This window comes from Terrapene carolina, unplaced genomic scaffold (genome assembly GCF_002925995.2).
Source record: "Terrapene carolina triunguis isolate 2854851 unplaced genomic scaffold, T_m_triunguis-2.0 Scaffold193, whole genome shotgun sequence".
NCBI classification, from domain to species: domain Eukaryota; kingdom Metazoa; phylum Chordata; order Testudines; family Emydidae; genus Terrapene; species Terrapene triunguis.
The window spans coordinates 4787858-4804297 of record NW_020664544.1 but is presented as its reverse complement, the minus strand read 5'-3'; the positions used below and the strand labels follow the sequence as shown (position 1 = coordinate 4804297).

Below are 16440 nucleotides of genomic sequence, written 5' to 3'. Positions count from 1 at the left end.
TCCCAAACAGGAACAGCATGGGCAGCAGCAGTACACGTTTTCCCATCCTGACATTATTCCTAGATTAATTAATTATTATTAGTTATATCAGCATCGTGCCCAGAGGCCCCAGTCAGGATCAGGGCCCCATTGTCCTGGGTGCTGTACAAAGGCATTGGAAAAGACAGCGTCTTGCCCCAACTCTTGTGGCGAAAGGATCAGTTTGTCTCCATTGCCCATTCACTCTTTGGCTGCTTTTCTGAGGCCTGGTCTTCATTACACAATTAGGTCAATGCAAGGCAGCTTACGCTGACCTAACTACGGAAGTGTCTACACTAACATTTTTTCACTCCCACCGATGTAACTGCTCCGCTACGCCAACTTAGTAACTCCACCTCCACGAGAGGTGTAGAGTCAGTGTCGATGTAGTTAGGTCGACGCAGTGTCAGTATAGACACGGCGTTGCTTACATTATTACTGGCTTTCAGAAGCCATCCCACAATGCCCCACACTGACAGTACAATCGGTACAAGTGCTCCTGGTGAGGTCGCGCACTGCCAACGCAAGGACTGTAGTGTGGACACTCAAAAGTGATTTAATTACTGCTGCGGCCGTATGCTGATGTAATTGAGGTCGTCGGCATAATTTCATAGTGTCGACGTGCCCTGAGCCTGCCAGAAAGAGGGCCAATGATTCGAGCCAATTATTTTGGAAATACTGACCGCTGTCTACAGGAAACTGATCTGTTACCACCAAACTCATGTACATAGGGCAGGGAATAGCCTCCAGACAATGACTGTCAGCCACTACCATGCTGTACTGAATAAGAACTGGTTTCAGAGGGGTAGCCGTGTTAATCTGTATAGGCCAAAACAGTGAGGAGTCCTTGTGGCTCCTTAGAAGTGGGTTTTAGCCCACAAAAGCTTATGCCCAAATACATTTGTTAGTCTCTAAGGAGCCACAAGGTCTCCTCGTTGTTTTTGCTGAATAAAAACTGAGGACCAAAGGTGTAAGGCTCCATATCCTATTACCCATCCCCTGAACCACTTGCTCGTATTAGTAGGCAGACAGCGAGAACCAGAATAACTCATTACAGATACATTACTTGTTTCTGGGTGCTGTTCAAGGGCAGCCCAAAGCAGGAGCCTAATCAATGCGCTTAGGCACAACGAAGGTTTAGGTAACTATGCCAAGGTCCCTAGCAGAGAGGACTGGCTGCAGAGAGATACCTGGATAGATAGCCACCTTCCTGTTGCTGTCCAGATCACCTTTGTTTTCAAATGTGTCATTACAATTCACATAAAAATATCTTCTAAATGGGTTTCTGCCTCAGACAGGGGCTGCCTAATGCTGCTGAAGGGTTTGAAGGAATAAACTTCGGTTTGGCACAGAGTAAGGGCATTTGGGGACTAGATCTAAATCCTCGAACGGGTCAGCTTCTTGTTCTGGTTTACATCCAGTGGTGTTCGTCCGTTTGAACAGTTTATTCTGGTCTCAGGTATCCTTTTGAAAGCGATTCATTTGATAGCTATGTATTGATATTGCACTAATCACAGTAGTTTCTGAGTGACTACCAAAGGTTTGCCGCATAGACCGGCTGCACAGGAAGCAATTTGTCTTCTCCAAATGGAAAAAAAATATTTGCAGACAGATTGCATTTGAATTCGGTTGCCAAAGTAGTTGCTTGGCTTGAGTTTGATAAAAGGGATGATAGATTCTTTCCATGGCTATGGTTCTCCCATAGGTACAGTATGAGATGGTCTTGGCTGTGTTGAACCGCTGGAAGAATCCTTTCACCCAGAAAACCCATGGAAACATCTCCACCCCCCGCCAATGTTGCTTCCCAATCAAATCAGCTTCTCCCGTGGTTCCACAAGACAAATGTATAGCGTTGTTTACAGCATTGTTGTAGCCGTGTGTTGGTGCCTGGATTTGACAGACAAGGTGGGTGAGGTCATATCTTTTATTGGACCAATTTCTGTTAGTGGAAGAGACAAGCTTTCGAGCTTCACAGAGCCCGTCTTCAGGTCTGGGAAAGATAACCAGTGTCACAGCTCAATACAAATTGAGACAGATTGTTAAGCATAAAGAGTTAACACATGTTGCAAGAAACCACTTAAAATGAAGCAGGCAGGTAACACCTCTGCAGCTATTGGACAAAGGAGGGATTGAGGATTAAATATCATCCTTGCATAAAAGACCTATACTCCTCCACGGAAGTCAATGAGCTGTAATTGACCCAGAATCTCAGCAGCCACTGTTAATTCATCATTTTGTCTGACGAACAAAAGAGAACTCAAGGTTTTTTTGCCCCTCCTTCTGTTGTGAAAATGGGAAGCTTCTAGGCAACCGGCGAATGTTGCCTTGAAGGTATGGGAAAAGCGGCTCACTGTTGGAATCTCAGGTATTTTTACAGAAACACGCACAAGTTTGACATTTTTTCTTGGAAACAGTAACAGATGGGGAAATAACTCAATAGGCCCCTTTATGAGTTGCCCTTGAGCACCAGTTGCCTCCAGCTGTTGCATTTAAAAACCTGTTTGCACTGATTCTCTCTCCACCCCTGCTTTCTCATGTATTTTAATGCTCCAGATGCAGTTAACTAATTTTGACTGATATTTATCTATCGTTATTCAGTCAGTCTGGGAATAAAGCTGCCTGGCCCTTTGATCCGCAGGTGGAATTGTGATCTGCATGCATTGTAGCTGCTCCTGTATAAAATCTCGCTGTTTGCTGCTGAAAGTCTATTTTGTAACTTCCTGCAGCAAACATTCCTCTGTGAGTTAGACTGGGAGGGATCTTCTGTATTGGGTAACTATGATTTCAGGACTCTGTCCTCTCTCTCTTACAATGGGCTATAGCATGGTCCAGTGGAAAGGATGCTGGACCAGGAGACCGGGGTTTCATGGCTTTTCCACTGAATTTCTGTGTGATTTTGAGCAAGTCACTTCCATTTAGGGTGACCAGATGAGGGGAAGAAAATATCGGGACACATGGCGGGGGGGTGCCCACCAGCAGAGGGGAAAAAAAGCAGAATCCTGCCGGCTGAGCAAAACAAAAAAACAAAAACCAGTGCTGCTGGCGGATATCGGGACAAATTGTGACAGACACCGAAATATCGTCTGGTCACCCTACTTCCATTCCATTTCCCCTCCCATCGTTTGTCTGTCTTATCTATTTAGACCAGGGATTGGCACCGCTAGGGTAAGCACCCTGGCGGGCCGAGCCAGTTTGTTTACCTGGCGGCCAGCACATCCCTCAGCCTGCGCTTCTTCCCGCAGCCCCCATTGGCCTGGAGTGGCGAACCGCGGCCGGTGGGAGACACAATTGGCCGAACCTGCAGATGTGGCAGGTAAACAAACCGGCCCGGCCCGCCAGGGTGCTTACCCTGGCGGGCCGTGGGCCAAAGGTTGCCGATCCCTGATTTAGACTGTACGCTCTTCAGAGCAGAGTCTGTCTCTAAGGCTATGTCTACACTACAGCTTATGTTGGCATAATGTATGTCACTTAGGGGGGGTGAGTAAATCAACCCACTGAGTGACATAAGTTACATCAACATAAGCCGGCGTGCACAGCGCTATGTCGGTGGGAGAGCTTCTCCCGCCAAAATAGCTACTGACGCTCGCCGGGGTTGGAGTAGTTAAGCCAACGGGAGACCCCTCTCCCGTTATCTTAGAGCAGCTGCATTAGAGAACTTACAGCGGCACAGCTGCAGATGCATTCTCTAGTGTAGCCATGCCCTTCCTCTGTGCCTGTACAGCACCTACCACGATGCAATACAAATAATGAAACGTAATCGTAGTGACGGGCTTGGCTGTGCCTGCAGGAGCTGAACTCAACAGCCAGCCCTGGGTCGTTTGCTCAGCTTTAGTGTTATCTTAATGCAAGGACAGTTCAGACAATGAAGCCAAACCTGCAGTTTCAAGGGGGTCCCAGGGCGCTATGTTACAGAGACAGCTGAAATGCTAGAGCATGATGCCAGTGCGGGGGGAGGGAGCAGGAGCAGTGAACAATTGGAGGTGCAGCCTGATCCGCACCGTGCGGAGGAACCTTGAACCTTCTGGGGAATTGGGGTGTTTTCTGCATTCATTGCAGCCCCAGCTGGGGCACGACCCCTATTCTTCTGTTTAACAAGGGCCCTCCAGCTTCTTTTCCATGGACTGTCTGCACCGGATACGTTTCCCATTCCCCTCCATCAGCTGTAGCCAGTTACAGCCTATCATAGTCGTTTGTTGCAGGGAGAAGGTTACACTGACTTTCAGGCTTTGCATCGGGAAGTCACTGGAGGTTGCAGCGTTGCTCGAGTGGGCCTCTCCACGAACAGGAGAGTTCTCTGGACATATGTCACAAAGAGCTCTCCATAGGGCTTCTCCAGAACCACTATGCAGGAGGGGTATAGAACACCTCTTCCTCCAGGTCTGGGCGGACACAGCTGGGATATAGCCATGCCAAGTAGATGGCTGAGATCTCTGTGCTCCACGGTCACGAATGGCTTGTAATAGCAGCTCACAGGTGGTCAAAGTGAGTGTCAGTTCGGGCCAGGTGATCTCACAGGATAGTTACCACGTCTGTTAGAGACGATCTGTGAAGGATTTGTCGGCACTGGATAGATCCCACCCCACAATTCCCCATGTGTGGTTGTGTAACCCACCAATGAGTGTTACAGAGTCTTGTCTGTGCTGATCCACAGAGAATATGAGTTGTTACAATGCCTAACTACAGCAGCATGGCTCTTTAGCTCAAGCTGCAGTTCATGCTTTTAGCTGTGGAAGTTCCTGGTTCAATCCCCAGGGTGTCGGCCAAGATGGAGGCTGTCACAGTAGCAGTGGTGAAGCTGCCGGGTTACAGGTGTTTTCATCTGCAGAGTTAGATGAGTCATCCCCTCTGGTTCCCTAGCAGGGACCAGAGAATGGGAACTCCAGGGTTCCAATCCCAGCTCTGACACTGACACCTTCTGTGCCTCGGTTTCCCCATTTGTAAAATGGGGATAAAATTGATTTACCTACTTCATGCGGCATGTGGCTGGGAGGATTAATCAGCTTATATTTGTAAAGGATCTTGACAATGAAAAACATGATGTCAGCTCAGATTTTCAAATCTGCCTTGGGGATTTAGGTACACCGTCCCCATTTAAAGTAATAGGAGCCATGTGCCTAAACCCCTTAGGTATCTTAGAAAATCTCAGTCACTAAGCAACTTTCCTTACTTATTATAACAAGTATTATCTCATAGGAGCTGCAGCCATGAAACTGAAAGCAAAACCCTTGTGCCTTGAGGTTCAGCTACCACCAATTCACACCCTGTGAGGAAAACCTTCCTCTCACCCTAGTTGCTCCTCCTCCTCTGGGGGAGCGTGTGCGCGTGCAGGTCAGAGAAGGGATTTCTGAGGTAGCCCTGAGAATGCCCAGCTCTGGGCAACTCCCTTACTCTGTAAAGATTATGAGTTCAGCTCTTGATTATTCAGATTTAAACTAAACTTCCTACTTTCATCCCCCTCCCCTCCCCACTGTCGACCCTCCAAATCAACTGCACAGTTCTGGGCCCCCTCTCCCAGCCTGCTTTGCTCACACAGTCACTCGCACAGAACATAGCATGGGCAGAGACAAGATGGGCTCCTGCCCAACCATGCCCCCGTCACTACACATTAGCCAGCTATTTGATACAGAAACATTTCCTCTCGGCCAAGATCAACAGTCCCCAAAGCAAACCCCAGAGCACGTCTGGGCAAGGAACAATCCTGCTGGCATGTGCGCTGAAATAAGAAACAGGACGGGAGGCGCGTTGATTCGGAGCTTCGCCAGGGCTCCCGGGAGGTCGCCGTTACGTCCTGGCTGGCCTTGCAGTTCAAGAGCTGCGTTTGTCACTGTTGGCGTATCCCTCCAGGGCTCCAGCAGGCCCCCGTTAATCCCTCAGTCTGTCATCAAACAGCAACGCAGCGTGGCGGGTCCGGACGTCACCGAAACTGATCGCAAGCTGCAGAACATCACAGCATGGCTGTTCTCAACGGATTCTCCCCATGCCATTTCCCAGGCAGGGCCGGCCCACGGTGGAAACCTTTCCTGGGAAAGGTTGATTTTGAAAGAGGACACCGCTGAGCAGAAAGGACGTAAGCCTGGCTACAAAAAATCATGAGATTTAATAAGAACAACAACAAAAAACAGTTCGGATTCTTGTTATTTGCCTTCTGACTTTTCAGCCTTTCTAATACACTGAGGTCACATTTCCATGCTTTTATCTGCAACCATGAGGACTAGAGACTTTTTATTCACAAAACACAGGCAGGCTCTTGCCAAAGATAGGAGCATTTATCACAAACGGGACACCGTATCTGGGGTGACATGCGGCCATTTTCCCCCAACATGCTGGGCACCCACAATGAAGGCCTTATTTTAGAAGAGCTCAGTTCCCATGTAAGCACCTAACTATACCAGCAGATTTGCAAAAGGGTTCACCACTTTGGGTGCTGAGCTATTTAGAAAATCTTAACAGGAGCTGCTGGGGGTTGAGCACTTTGGAACATCTGGCCTTTATTTCGGTGCCCAGATCGGAGTGTCTGATAATCCAGTCCCTATTGTGAGTGCTGAGCCCTTGAGAATCTAGCCAGTGGAGCATGCCGGAAACCCAAAGGGGATGGACTCGGTAATGAATGTGGCAGAAGGGAGGGACTGAAACTGTGAGACAAACCCAGCCAGCTTGCAAAGTGCTAGGCAAACATGCCTCACCAAGCTCTCTAAAAGCAGAAGTCCCACTAAACAACCATGGAGAAAAACTCGGTATAACTTTGAGGAGAAAAGAAAGAGACACCGGAAAATAGCCTCCTTACATGGAGCCTCCTGAATAGAAAAGGCGTGAGACTGTAAAACGGGCACCTGGGCGAAACGCAATCGAAAAGTTGTAATTAACAGACAGAAACTGAGCGACTCACCCCTCTGTGAAATAGGTCTTACTACAGATAGGGACGTTGAGGCCCAGAGTGATTGGCCAACGGCCACGCAGCAGCTCCGTGGAAGAGCTCAGACTAGATCCAGGCGTCCTGACACCCACACCGGATGACACACTTGCCTCTCTAGCCCAGCAGCTCTGTAAAGTCCTAGGCACAGATCTGTGACACGCCGGGGGCACTTGTACAACTTGTCAAGCCAGCAAAGTGAAGGAGCCAGATCCTGACATCCTTTACTCCCGTTGACTTCAGTGGGGGAATGTGCCTGAGTACAAACTAGGGTGACTAGATGTCCCGATTTTATAGGGACAGTCCCGATTTTTGGGTCTTTTTCTTATATATGCTCCTATTACCCCCCCCACCCCATCCCGATTTTTCACATTTGCTGTCTGGTCATCCTAGTACAAACTGGGGAAGAGCCTCTAGATTTGCCCTGGTGGGAGCCAAAGTGCCCCTGCGTCTGCTTCTAGGCAGTGCTTAATTTATGCCAGGGCTTGCCAAGACTGAGCCCCGGCACCTCTGGGCCTGGCGGTTCATAGCCCCGGCACCTCTGGGCCTGGCGGTTCATAGCCCCGGCACCTCTGGGCTTGGTAGTTCAGAGCCCCAGCACCTCTGGGCCTGGCAGTTCAGAGCCCCGGCACCTCTGGGCCTGGAGGTTTGTAGCTCCGGCACCTCTGGGGTTGGCAGTTCAGAGCCCCGGCACCTCTGGGCCTGGCAGTTCAGAGCCCTGGCACCTCTGGGCTTGCTGCATTAGTTATGAATATAAAAAAATTACTTGAGCCCTGGCACCTAATTGCTTGAGCCCGAGCACCTCTTTCATTACAAATTAAGCACTGCTTCTAGGCCCGGGCTGGATCTAGTCTCACAGCCTTTGCACAGACAACAAAGCTGGAGCTCAAAGAGCAAGAAATACACAGGGGCAAACTCTCTTCTCCCACTCCCTTGCCTGTGATGGTAACTGACTAAACCTGGAGGGAAAGTGAGGCCGGCAGGGCAGGAACAGACGCAGTGCTTTGATTTAGCACATCAGCCTTTTGCCTCCGGGGACCTGGGTTCATATCGGAGGTTTCCAAGTAAAAATGAGTCAGAGAGTTTCTGTTTAGTCCCTGGTGGGATGAATATTTGTCCATATGCAGCGGGAGGGGTAGAGGGAAACAGCACCAGTGAGGAAAATAAATTACCACATGCTCTGTTGTGGAGTTTTTCATTTCATGCCCCTCCACTCGGCACTCCCAACCCAGCAAGAGCAAATCTGCTAGCATGGGACGGCGTTCTGAGACGGACCGGCGTGGGCATTAGCACTGGCACTGCCACGCGCAGAGAGGTTGCTAGTTAACTGAAATGTCAGGAGAGTTGCCCACAGTTATTGCACACACACAGAGAGAGGGAGACATTGACTATTATTGTGCCAGTGCCAATGGGCTATTCTTAGGCCCCTATCTCTAACAATAATTATTATTCATCTCTAATAATCGGTTCTCCTCCAACACAACAGACTCAGAGCTAGAGCCGCAGGCCCTTGTGGAGCGCTGGCCTCTCTCTCCGTCCGTCCAGATGAGCACTCTGGCAAGGAGCTTCTTCTGGTTCATGTATTCAATGTGCCCATCATACTCTCAAGTGCCTGCTACATAGCCAGCCACTGAAGGGAAGGCAGCCAGTTAGAGATGGCTAAAAGAGATGACCTAACGAGAACGTGCCAGCTCAACCAACAGCCCAGGACGCTTAGCAGGGGTCAGGACAGATGACCTTCCCTCATGGTTCTGAGATCAGGAATGATTTGGAAAGAGCCCACATGAGTTTGTGAAGCGAAGTACTGGCCAGGTGCTGTCTTTTGTGTCTCGGGGCTAGTCAGGGACTGAACAGCCTGGTAAGACGGTTGTTTTAGAGTCTGGAGGAGATGCCCCTGCTTTTCAGGACGCCATTGGGGACAGGCAGAAAGATGGTATTGAAAGGAGCAACAAGAGCAACGCTGTTCCTGCTGCAATGGACGCCAAGCGTGGTAGGCTGTCCGGTACCTGTGGATATCTGGAGCCGTGGTAAAGTTTTGCAGGGCAGATATACCTAAGGCCCTGTAGTGTGTAAAGGAGAAGCCACAGAGAGCCGAGGGTTCATGGGAACTCTGGAACCCACGAAAAAAATAAAACCCATTGGCAGCCTAGAACCTATGAGAAATCAGAGTCATATGAGAAACCTAGAATCTATTTGGAGACTAGAACCCACAAGAAACATGAGATACCTGGAACCCGTAGGAAATCAGAAGCACACAAGAAACCTAGAATCTACTAGAAATCTAGACTGAAGCATGAGACATCTAGAACCCACCCTTGGCACATCTGCACTTGGCCCCTTTCTAGATGCAGCACTTGTTTTTCCTGGTGCTGGGGTGATGCCGTCTTCCCTCCCGTGCATTGTCTCGGATTATTCCTGCCTGCCCACACACTCTCCATTGTGATGTCCCGCGCTGCCCTTTCACATCCAGGGACAACACCTTTTCCAGAGCAAAGCGGAAACCATTAGCTTGATCATATGCTCACTTGCACTGGTCCAAACTGGGCTAACTCCGCTGACATCAACAGACTCTTGCCCAGTGCCGGTTGCTTTTTTCCTCCCTTCTCTCTGCCCTCCCTTCCAGCAGCTCCAGTCCTTGGAGTGGGTCCAGCTCTGGACACAGCTGAGGACCCGTGTCCGTCAGTCCAGTCCTGGGAGCCAGCCAGGAGCCAAACAGAACCTCCTGCACTGAACTCAGCAGCACCTCCTGAGCCTGGGACGCTGGGCTGGCACGCTGCCTCCTTCTGCCCAGCGTTTGGAGCTGATGGCACAGGGAGGATTAACATTCGGAGCCAGCTTTGGCAAGAGCCGCTCAGGATCCCAGGGGAGTCAACGTGGCCAAGAGGAGAGGCAGCGTGGGACTAGAAACACTGGGCCTGATGCTTGAGGCAGGGACAAGGGCAGCAGGGGGGAAGAAGGTAGCTTTAAGCAGCGCTCCCAATATTCCGGGGCTACTCAGGGCCCTGCCTGCACCCTGGCATAAGGGGAGCTGTTCTAATTTAGACTCTGATTTCCACGGCTCCCTACGGGCCCTGGGCAACGGAACAGCCATAGCGCACCGTGGGCATGCCCCCGACTTACCCCCTACAGCGGGGGCTGGGAGCAAGGTTGGTGTAGAGGTGTGGGTGGGGGGAGGCTCAGGGAGCTCTTTCCACCCCGTTTGCACTGTCAGAGCAGCTTGAGGGGGCCTCCGAGGGTAAGTGAGAATCCGGCCCTCTGAGCAAGAAGGCAGCCTGGGTGAACAATCCTCCTTCCACAGTGAGATCCACACACCCTGCCGGTTACAGTCATGTGTCAACGTCGCTGTCAATAGCCCCGTTCCAGCCAGGTCTCCCTGTTCAGCAGGGCCAGGGATCCTGTGTGTGGGAAGCATGCTAGCCAATGTCCCCTGTGGAACCCATGCCTAGAACCGCAGACACACCCTGCTGTAGCTGGCACGGCTCTGATCTCTGCCCGGACGGAGTGCAGGTGCGAGCGGACGCCCCGTGCCAAAGGCTGCACACTGGGCTTTTCAGAACCAGGACCCAGCCTGGGCAATTCAAAACGTCATCGTTTTTCCCCTTTCTAGCTTCTCTGCTCGGTGGGGAGGGTTGAGAGAGCCAGGCCCCCAGCTTTCCCCGTCCATTCCGCTCCACCCCCAAAGCAAGCTGCTTTCGGAAGGGTCTTATGTTTCCCTATGCCTAGTCAGGTCCCCTCCCTCGCTCGTAACATCTTATTCCTCCTCCAGCTGCCCCAGGACTTTCAGCAGCAGGCAGAGAGAACTCTGGGTGGTTAGAGCAGCCAGGGCACATTCCAGGGCTGCTTCTCTTCCCTCCCTCAGAGCACACATTGCTGAGCTCTGCACGCTGGAAGATAGAGCTGCTGGAGGAATGCCTGTGGCGTGAGGGATCCGGGCCAAGAAAGCCATGAAATGAAATGAATGAAAATGACTTTGCATCTTTCCTCCCCCGCTTTGATACAAACTGGATCCCTAGCTATGAAATGCAGCCACTTCTGGGGTGGAGCCGGTGACAGCAATGGAGCTGATATGTAACACGGTGACGATAATAAGTTTATGAACACTGTATGCGACCTAGTCGGTGACGGGAAGTTATTGCCTGTTGGGGCTCGTCACAGGGTGGCTGGCCCTTTAACAGGAAATGGGTCTTAGCCCCACCTGTGACATTGTTAATTCTCTTTCCCCAGGTGGGGAAAATCAAGATGGGTGATTGATACAATCAGGACTCTGGGATAAATAAAGAAGAGGCTTAGAGAAGGTGGCAGGGTAGTAAGGTTCCCGTAGGCTACTTTGAGCTACCAGGGGAGGACCAGAAGAATGGTTTGCTGGGGATCTCTAAGCCATAGAGAAGATAACCCAGGGAGAATTTTGGATCCTCTCCTGGGTGGGAGAAGAAGGACTCCAGATAGGAAAGCCTGAGTGTGCTGCTTGTAGAGCCCCTGGACTAGCAGAAAATGCAAGAGCTGAGTATGAACTTTTGTGCTGGACTTTACTTTGAAGCTTGTTTTGAATTATGTTAGGAAACCAGCCCTAAGCTGGGGTGTCATTAGCTCCAAGACCGCCTCTGTGGATTATTTCTGGGACCCTTAGAGGGAAACTGAGACAGGACTGTGGCAGATCCACCCTCAGCCACGAGGGGTTGCTCTAGAGGTGGTAACCCTGTAATAGTTAGAAAACATTCTTGTATGAATGGGTTGATCTCCCTTAGTAGGAAGCTGAGGAAAGGACAAATGGGAAGGCAAGCCAGTGGTCCCAGAGAAGCAACCTCTCAGCAAACAGTGGGGGGTAACTAGAAGATTCAGCTTCTAGGATGAAATGACCCAGCTGTTTTTGCCATGCTGGGAGGCTAGAGATCAAAAGGGCTATCAACAGTTGTAAAAGAGGGGGGAATTTATTGCCACTGCCAGGGAGCTGTCCATGAGCTCGGATAGGAAGACAAGGGACACAGTGGCTCTGTGAGAGTCTACAGGGAGCTAGTCCTTTCAGTGTCCCCAGGTGGAAGATGGTTAGACACCTGGTAAGCAGGCAGCATATGGGCTGGCTGATGACTGCATTTCTCTGAAATGTTGTTGTTCTAAGCTTGGCTGTTTAGTTGCTGGTTTCTGCTATCACAGCTCTGGAGAGACCAGAGCAGCAGGATCTGAGTCTGAATCAGACCTGCTGAGGTCACCACAGTGAGTACCATGGGACAGTTCAATCACAAGTGGGAGAATTGTGATTCCACCCTGAGCCAGGTGATGGCTGGAGGCCTGGGCGGTGGGGGGTGCACTTGGACAGATCAGGAGGGGTCAAAGGGGCTGGAGGCCTGGTGACTCTGACAGAGCCCAGCAGCTGTTTGCAACCCAGCCATTCATGATCAGAAGCGAAAATGAATCTAACTGGAGCTGAAAAGGAGTAAGGGTCAGCATAAAGGTACTCGCCAAACTGGAATCTCCTCAGAACGCTGAGGTTCACACACCTACTCGACCCCTCCCTCCTCCCCCCCGGACAAAAAAGCCATGGGATTTTTGTTTTACGATCATGAGTCAATTCCACTGTAGCTGTTGCACCAGGGATACGTTTGGTCCAGCCTGTCTCATTCAGTTCATGTGATGAGTAGTATAGGAACCACGCCCCTTCTCAGGCCATTACATATGAATATTGGGCAAGAGCCCTGGTTCAGCTTTGCCCATTCCAACTTGGATTTCATCGGCCTGAGCCTGTTATGCTAAGGCCCATTTACGTTGCTCTGCAGCAGCCTGTGGACTCATCCGCCTCCCCGCGAAGTCCCTGAGAAGGCCTCCAGCGCTGGGAGCCTCCCCTGCTCAGTGCACAGCTGGTGTGAAGTCCTGCTCCCAGCCCCTAGAACAGGAGTTGTATGGGGGGGGGGGGGTGTGGCACTGGATGCCATGGGAAGGAGGACCAGAGGCTGCTCTAATTTACACCGGGCTGAGCAGGGATTATGGTGCGCAGCCCCAGACTGGGAGGAACCAGAAAGGTGGCTTACGGTGACCTTTGGCCCCCACCTCCTACCAGGGGCCCCACTGACTGAAATGGAGGTGGGCAAAAGAGGAGTGGTGGCTTGGGCTCTCAGCTGCCAAAGTCGGGGTGGTTTGAATCCAAGTCCCACTTTCTCAAAGCCCCCCGAGTTTGTGGGGATGCAGGTAAATAAATGGTTTTAGGATTTGGCCGACAGAGATGCTCCTTCTCTCTGACTAGCAGGGCTCCAAAGCCCAGATGGCCCTATACCTATCCCCCTAAGCCGCTCTGCTCCACCTCCAAAGTGAGGGTTTGTAAATCAGAGCAGTGTGTTTAGCTGCTGAATGGCAGGGTGTATAAACGGGGCTCTCGTCACGTTTTGCACGTCTCTTTGCTGGCTCTCTAAAGCAGCTGAGTGTCTGCAACTCAACCTGTTCCCTGAATCAAAACTGTTGTGGTTAACGTTTCCTGACATATTTCAGGATCCTGGTTGGCAAAACAGATATAGCAACCCTGTGACCCCGTGAAGGTGCAGAGCCAACTCGAGCCCACTTTGCAAACCAATTGGAAGGCGTTCTCCCCGCCCCCCGCCCAGTGACTAAGACTAGTGTGGGGGTAGGTGTTGCTCCCTGCATGTCCCTGGAACATCAGAGCTGTTTGCCTGCCCTGGGTGTGGGGAGTGTACGCTATGTGCAGGCTGCTCTGCATGCCAGGAGCTGAGTGGTGCTAGGAGTGGAGTACGAGCACTCTGGGATCCTTCTGGATGTCAGGGGACTGGTAACTGGCTATAGGGCCTGTGGAGTCAGATCTGCTTGTGGTTAGACTGGAGTAAATCTGGAGTCGTGAACAAAATTTGCTGCATTGTCACCCTCTAGGTTAGTGGCCTCACCCCCACTTGTCATATGGGCAGGTGCCCCTGGCACAAACACCAAGGTACAGCTGGCACTACCTGGCCCTCATTATGGTGTATTCAGTAGAGGCCAAGGAATGAATTGATTTAAAAGGCCCACTATCCCTTGAGCCCCAGAAATGCATCCCAGGGAGGCACTTCAGAGAAGTGCCCAGGGGGAGCCTCAGTACCCAGGGCTGCTAAGCCAACCCCTTTCACAAGCACAGTATTCACCAAGAAACAAACGAGAGGGCAAAGCTCCAGGGATTCCTCTCCAGCAGCTTCTCCCAGTGCCAAACCTTCCCCCTCCAGCGAGTGTCGGCTAGGAAGACAATAGGGCCAGCATCTCAGCTGGTAGAAATCAGCGCAGCTCCTGTCAAAACAGTTTATAGGAATGTAATTGTGACAACATAAGTTCCTGGGGAATAGCAATATTATACAAAATCCTTATGTAAAGAAGGGTTTTATAATTAAAAAAAAAAAAGGAGGGGGGAGTAACAAGACATGTCATAGCTTTCTAAATGTTTAAAGGAGTTCTTTAAAAACAGTGTTCATTTGCTTTTCAGAGTTTTGCCTAAATGAATTGACCAGAATACAAAAATCCCAACCAAACAAACTGTTACTAGTTATCACTACTAGTAAATTGTAAAGAAAGCTTGAACATGTGGGATATAGTATAAAAGCCACAACTGAGGACTTTTGTCTCTTTAAAAAAAAATTTTTTTTATTTTATTGCAAAACACTGCAGAAAGTTCAGAGATAAGGCTGGTGCCCCTCACTCAGTCATGTGAAGAAAGAGCCCCCAACCCCCTCGCTCTATTCATCCTCCTCATGTCCTGACTTTTTTTCCGTTTAAAACTGTCTTTTCATGTTCTTTTGCTAAACATACAGTTTTTAATCATATCAAATAGTTTTAAAATATAAACTTTGAAAAGTTGAACCTGTAATGCAGGACAGGGAGGGTAAGAGAACTGGCCTGGATTTTAGGGGAATATTGATAACTGCCTGAAATCTTTTAGTAAGTAGTGTGGTCGTAGCCATCTCAGTCCCAGGATATGAGAGAGACCAGGTGGGTGAGGTGATATCTTTTATTGGACCAACTTCTGAGAGAGACAAGCTTTCAAGCCACACAGAGCTCCTCTTTCGGGCTGGAGATCTCTCTCGCCAACCTTCCAGGATTGTCCTGGAGTCTCCAGGAATTCAAGATTAATCTTTAATTAAAGATGTCATGTGACAAAACCTCCAGGAATATGTCCAACCAAAATTGGACCACCAACAGATGTGGGTCCAATAAAAGATATTACCTCACCCAGCTAGTCTCTCTGAAATCTTTTTTGGTGAAACAGTTTCATAGGTGGCCCTCCTTTGTTGGGCAAGCATTTGTCATATAGAAAGACCTCCCCACTTTGTGAGGTGTTATTTTCCCCCCCTTCAATGGACTATCAGAAATAAGATGAACAAAAACATTGAGGGAGGACATGCTTGGATCTATTTTGTAGCAGTACCTGCCAAGCAACAATTACATTTTTTTAAATATTTATTTGGCATTACAGTCCAGGAGCCCTAAAGAATTTTTTGTTTTTACACAACACTTTATATTTTACTTGTCTACAAACTGTAACTGGTGATGCTTTGCAGTGTTAAATAATACAAGCCAGTGGATGAGAGAGCTGAGAAAAGACTGAAAACAGAGGTGTTATGATGACTAATGCCCTAATGCAGAGGGCCTGGGGGAAATTAAAAGGCTCAGCTGAAGTAGAAGAAAGTATGATTTAAGAGAAGGGTGGGGGAGTTGAGTGCTTCGAGGCTACTTTGCAATGGCCAGAGGCCCAACTACCGATATTCCTAATGCACAAGCACATGGGCGTTCTTGTTAGCAGAACAGGCCGTCCAGATGCCTTTTGTTAACAATCTGTCACCTAATGACAGGTGGAAAATAAAAATAATACATAACTAAGCATGCACCTTGCTTTTCCTTTTAACAACCTCCCTTCCCCTTGACTATCGTGCCACAGACAGAAGTTTCTCCTTACCTAGAGGGAAGCCAATGGACTTTTGAAGCATTGTCCCTAAGCTATTGGCTATGAAAGTATTGCACGAGCGTGGTATGAAAGAGGATGAGTTGTTGGAACAGGCCTGTTGATTAAAGACAGAAGCTCCTGATTTCACCCCTCAAGGAGATGAAGAGGCTGGCTCTCCGATAGCACTACCTTACAGTTATACAGGAAAACTTATTCTAAAGGGGAAAAAACAACTGGTCACAGAGACTTAACAAATGATGCATTTCTGCTCCTGGGGCGTCAAAATGTGATCTAGTCACTGGACCAGTTTGCAAAGTAAATGTTCTTGGGTCTGGAAAGAAAACAGAGAGCCCCCCCCTACACAATGTGGGGGCGCAGGGAAGGCAGCATGTGTCGGTTGCCCCCGGAGCTTCCATTTTTAGTTTCTTAGCCAGTGCCCCTTGACTATGATTAAAAGGATGCCTTTAGGATGCAAATAAAAAGTATAGGATCTTTCCCTTACTGGTACACATTGGGTTATCAGTGGGGCCTCTGCCGGCACGTGGAGCCGTTCAGCACTTTCTGAGCTAACTTTGGCACACTGAGTTGGGGGCCCCCCTACCCCTGG

At 49.7% G+C, this 16440-nt stretch overlaps 1 protein-coding gene across 1 annotated transcript in view; it reads left to right on the top strand.

Moving 5' to 3' along the window:
• The first annotated feature begins 12148 nt into the window (after window positions 1-12148).
• MRPL45 (mitochondrial ribosomal protein L45) overlaps window positions 12149-16440 on the top strand; it is a 15487-nt gene continuing 11195 nt past the window's right edge. The window contains exon 1 of the mRNA XM_029912230.1: window positions 12149-12199. Within this exon, the coding sequence (XP_029768090.1) occupies window positions 12149-12199 (51 nt within the window). The remainder of the gene's footprint in view (window positions 12200-16440) is intronic.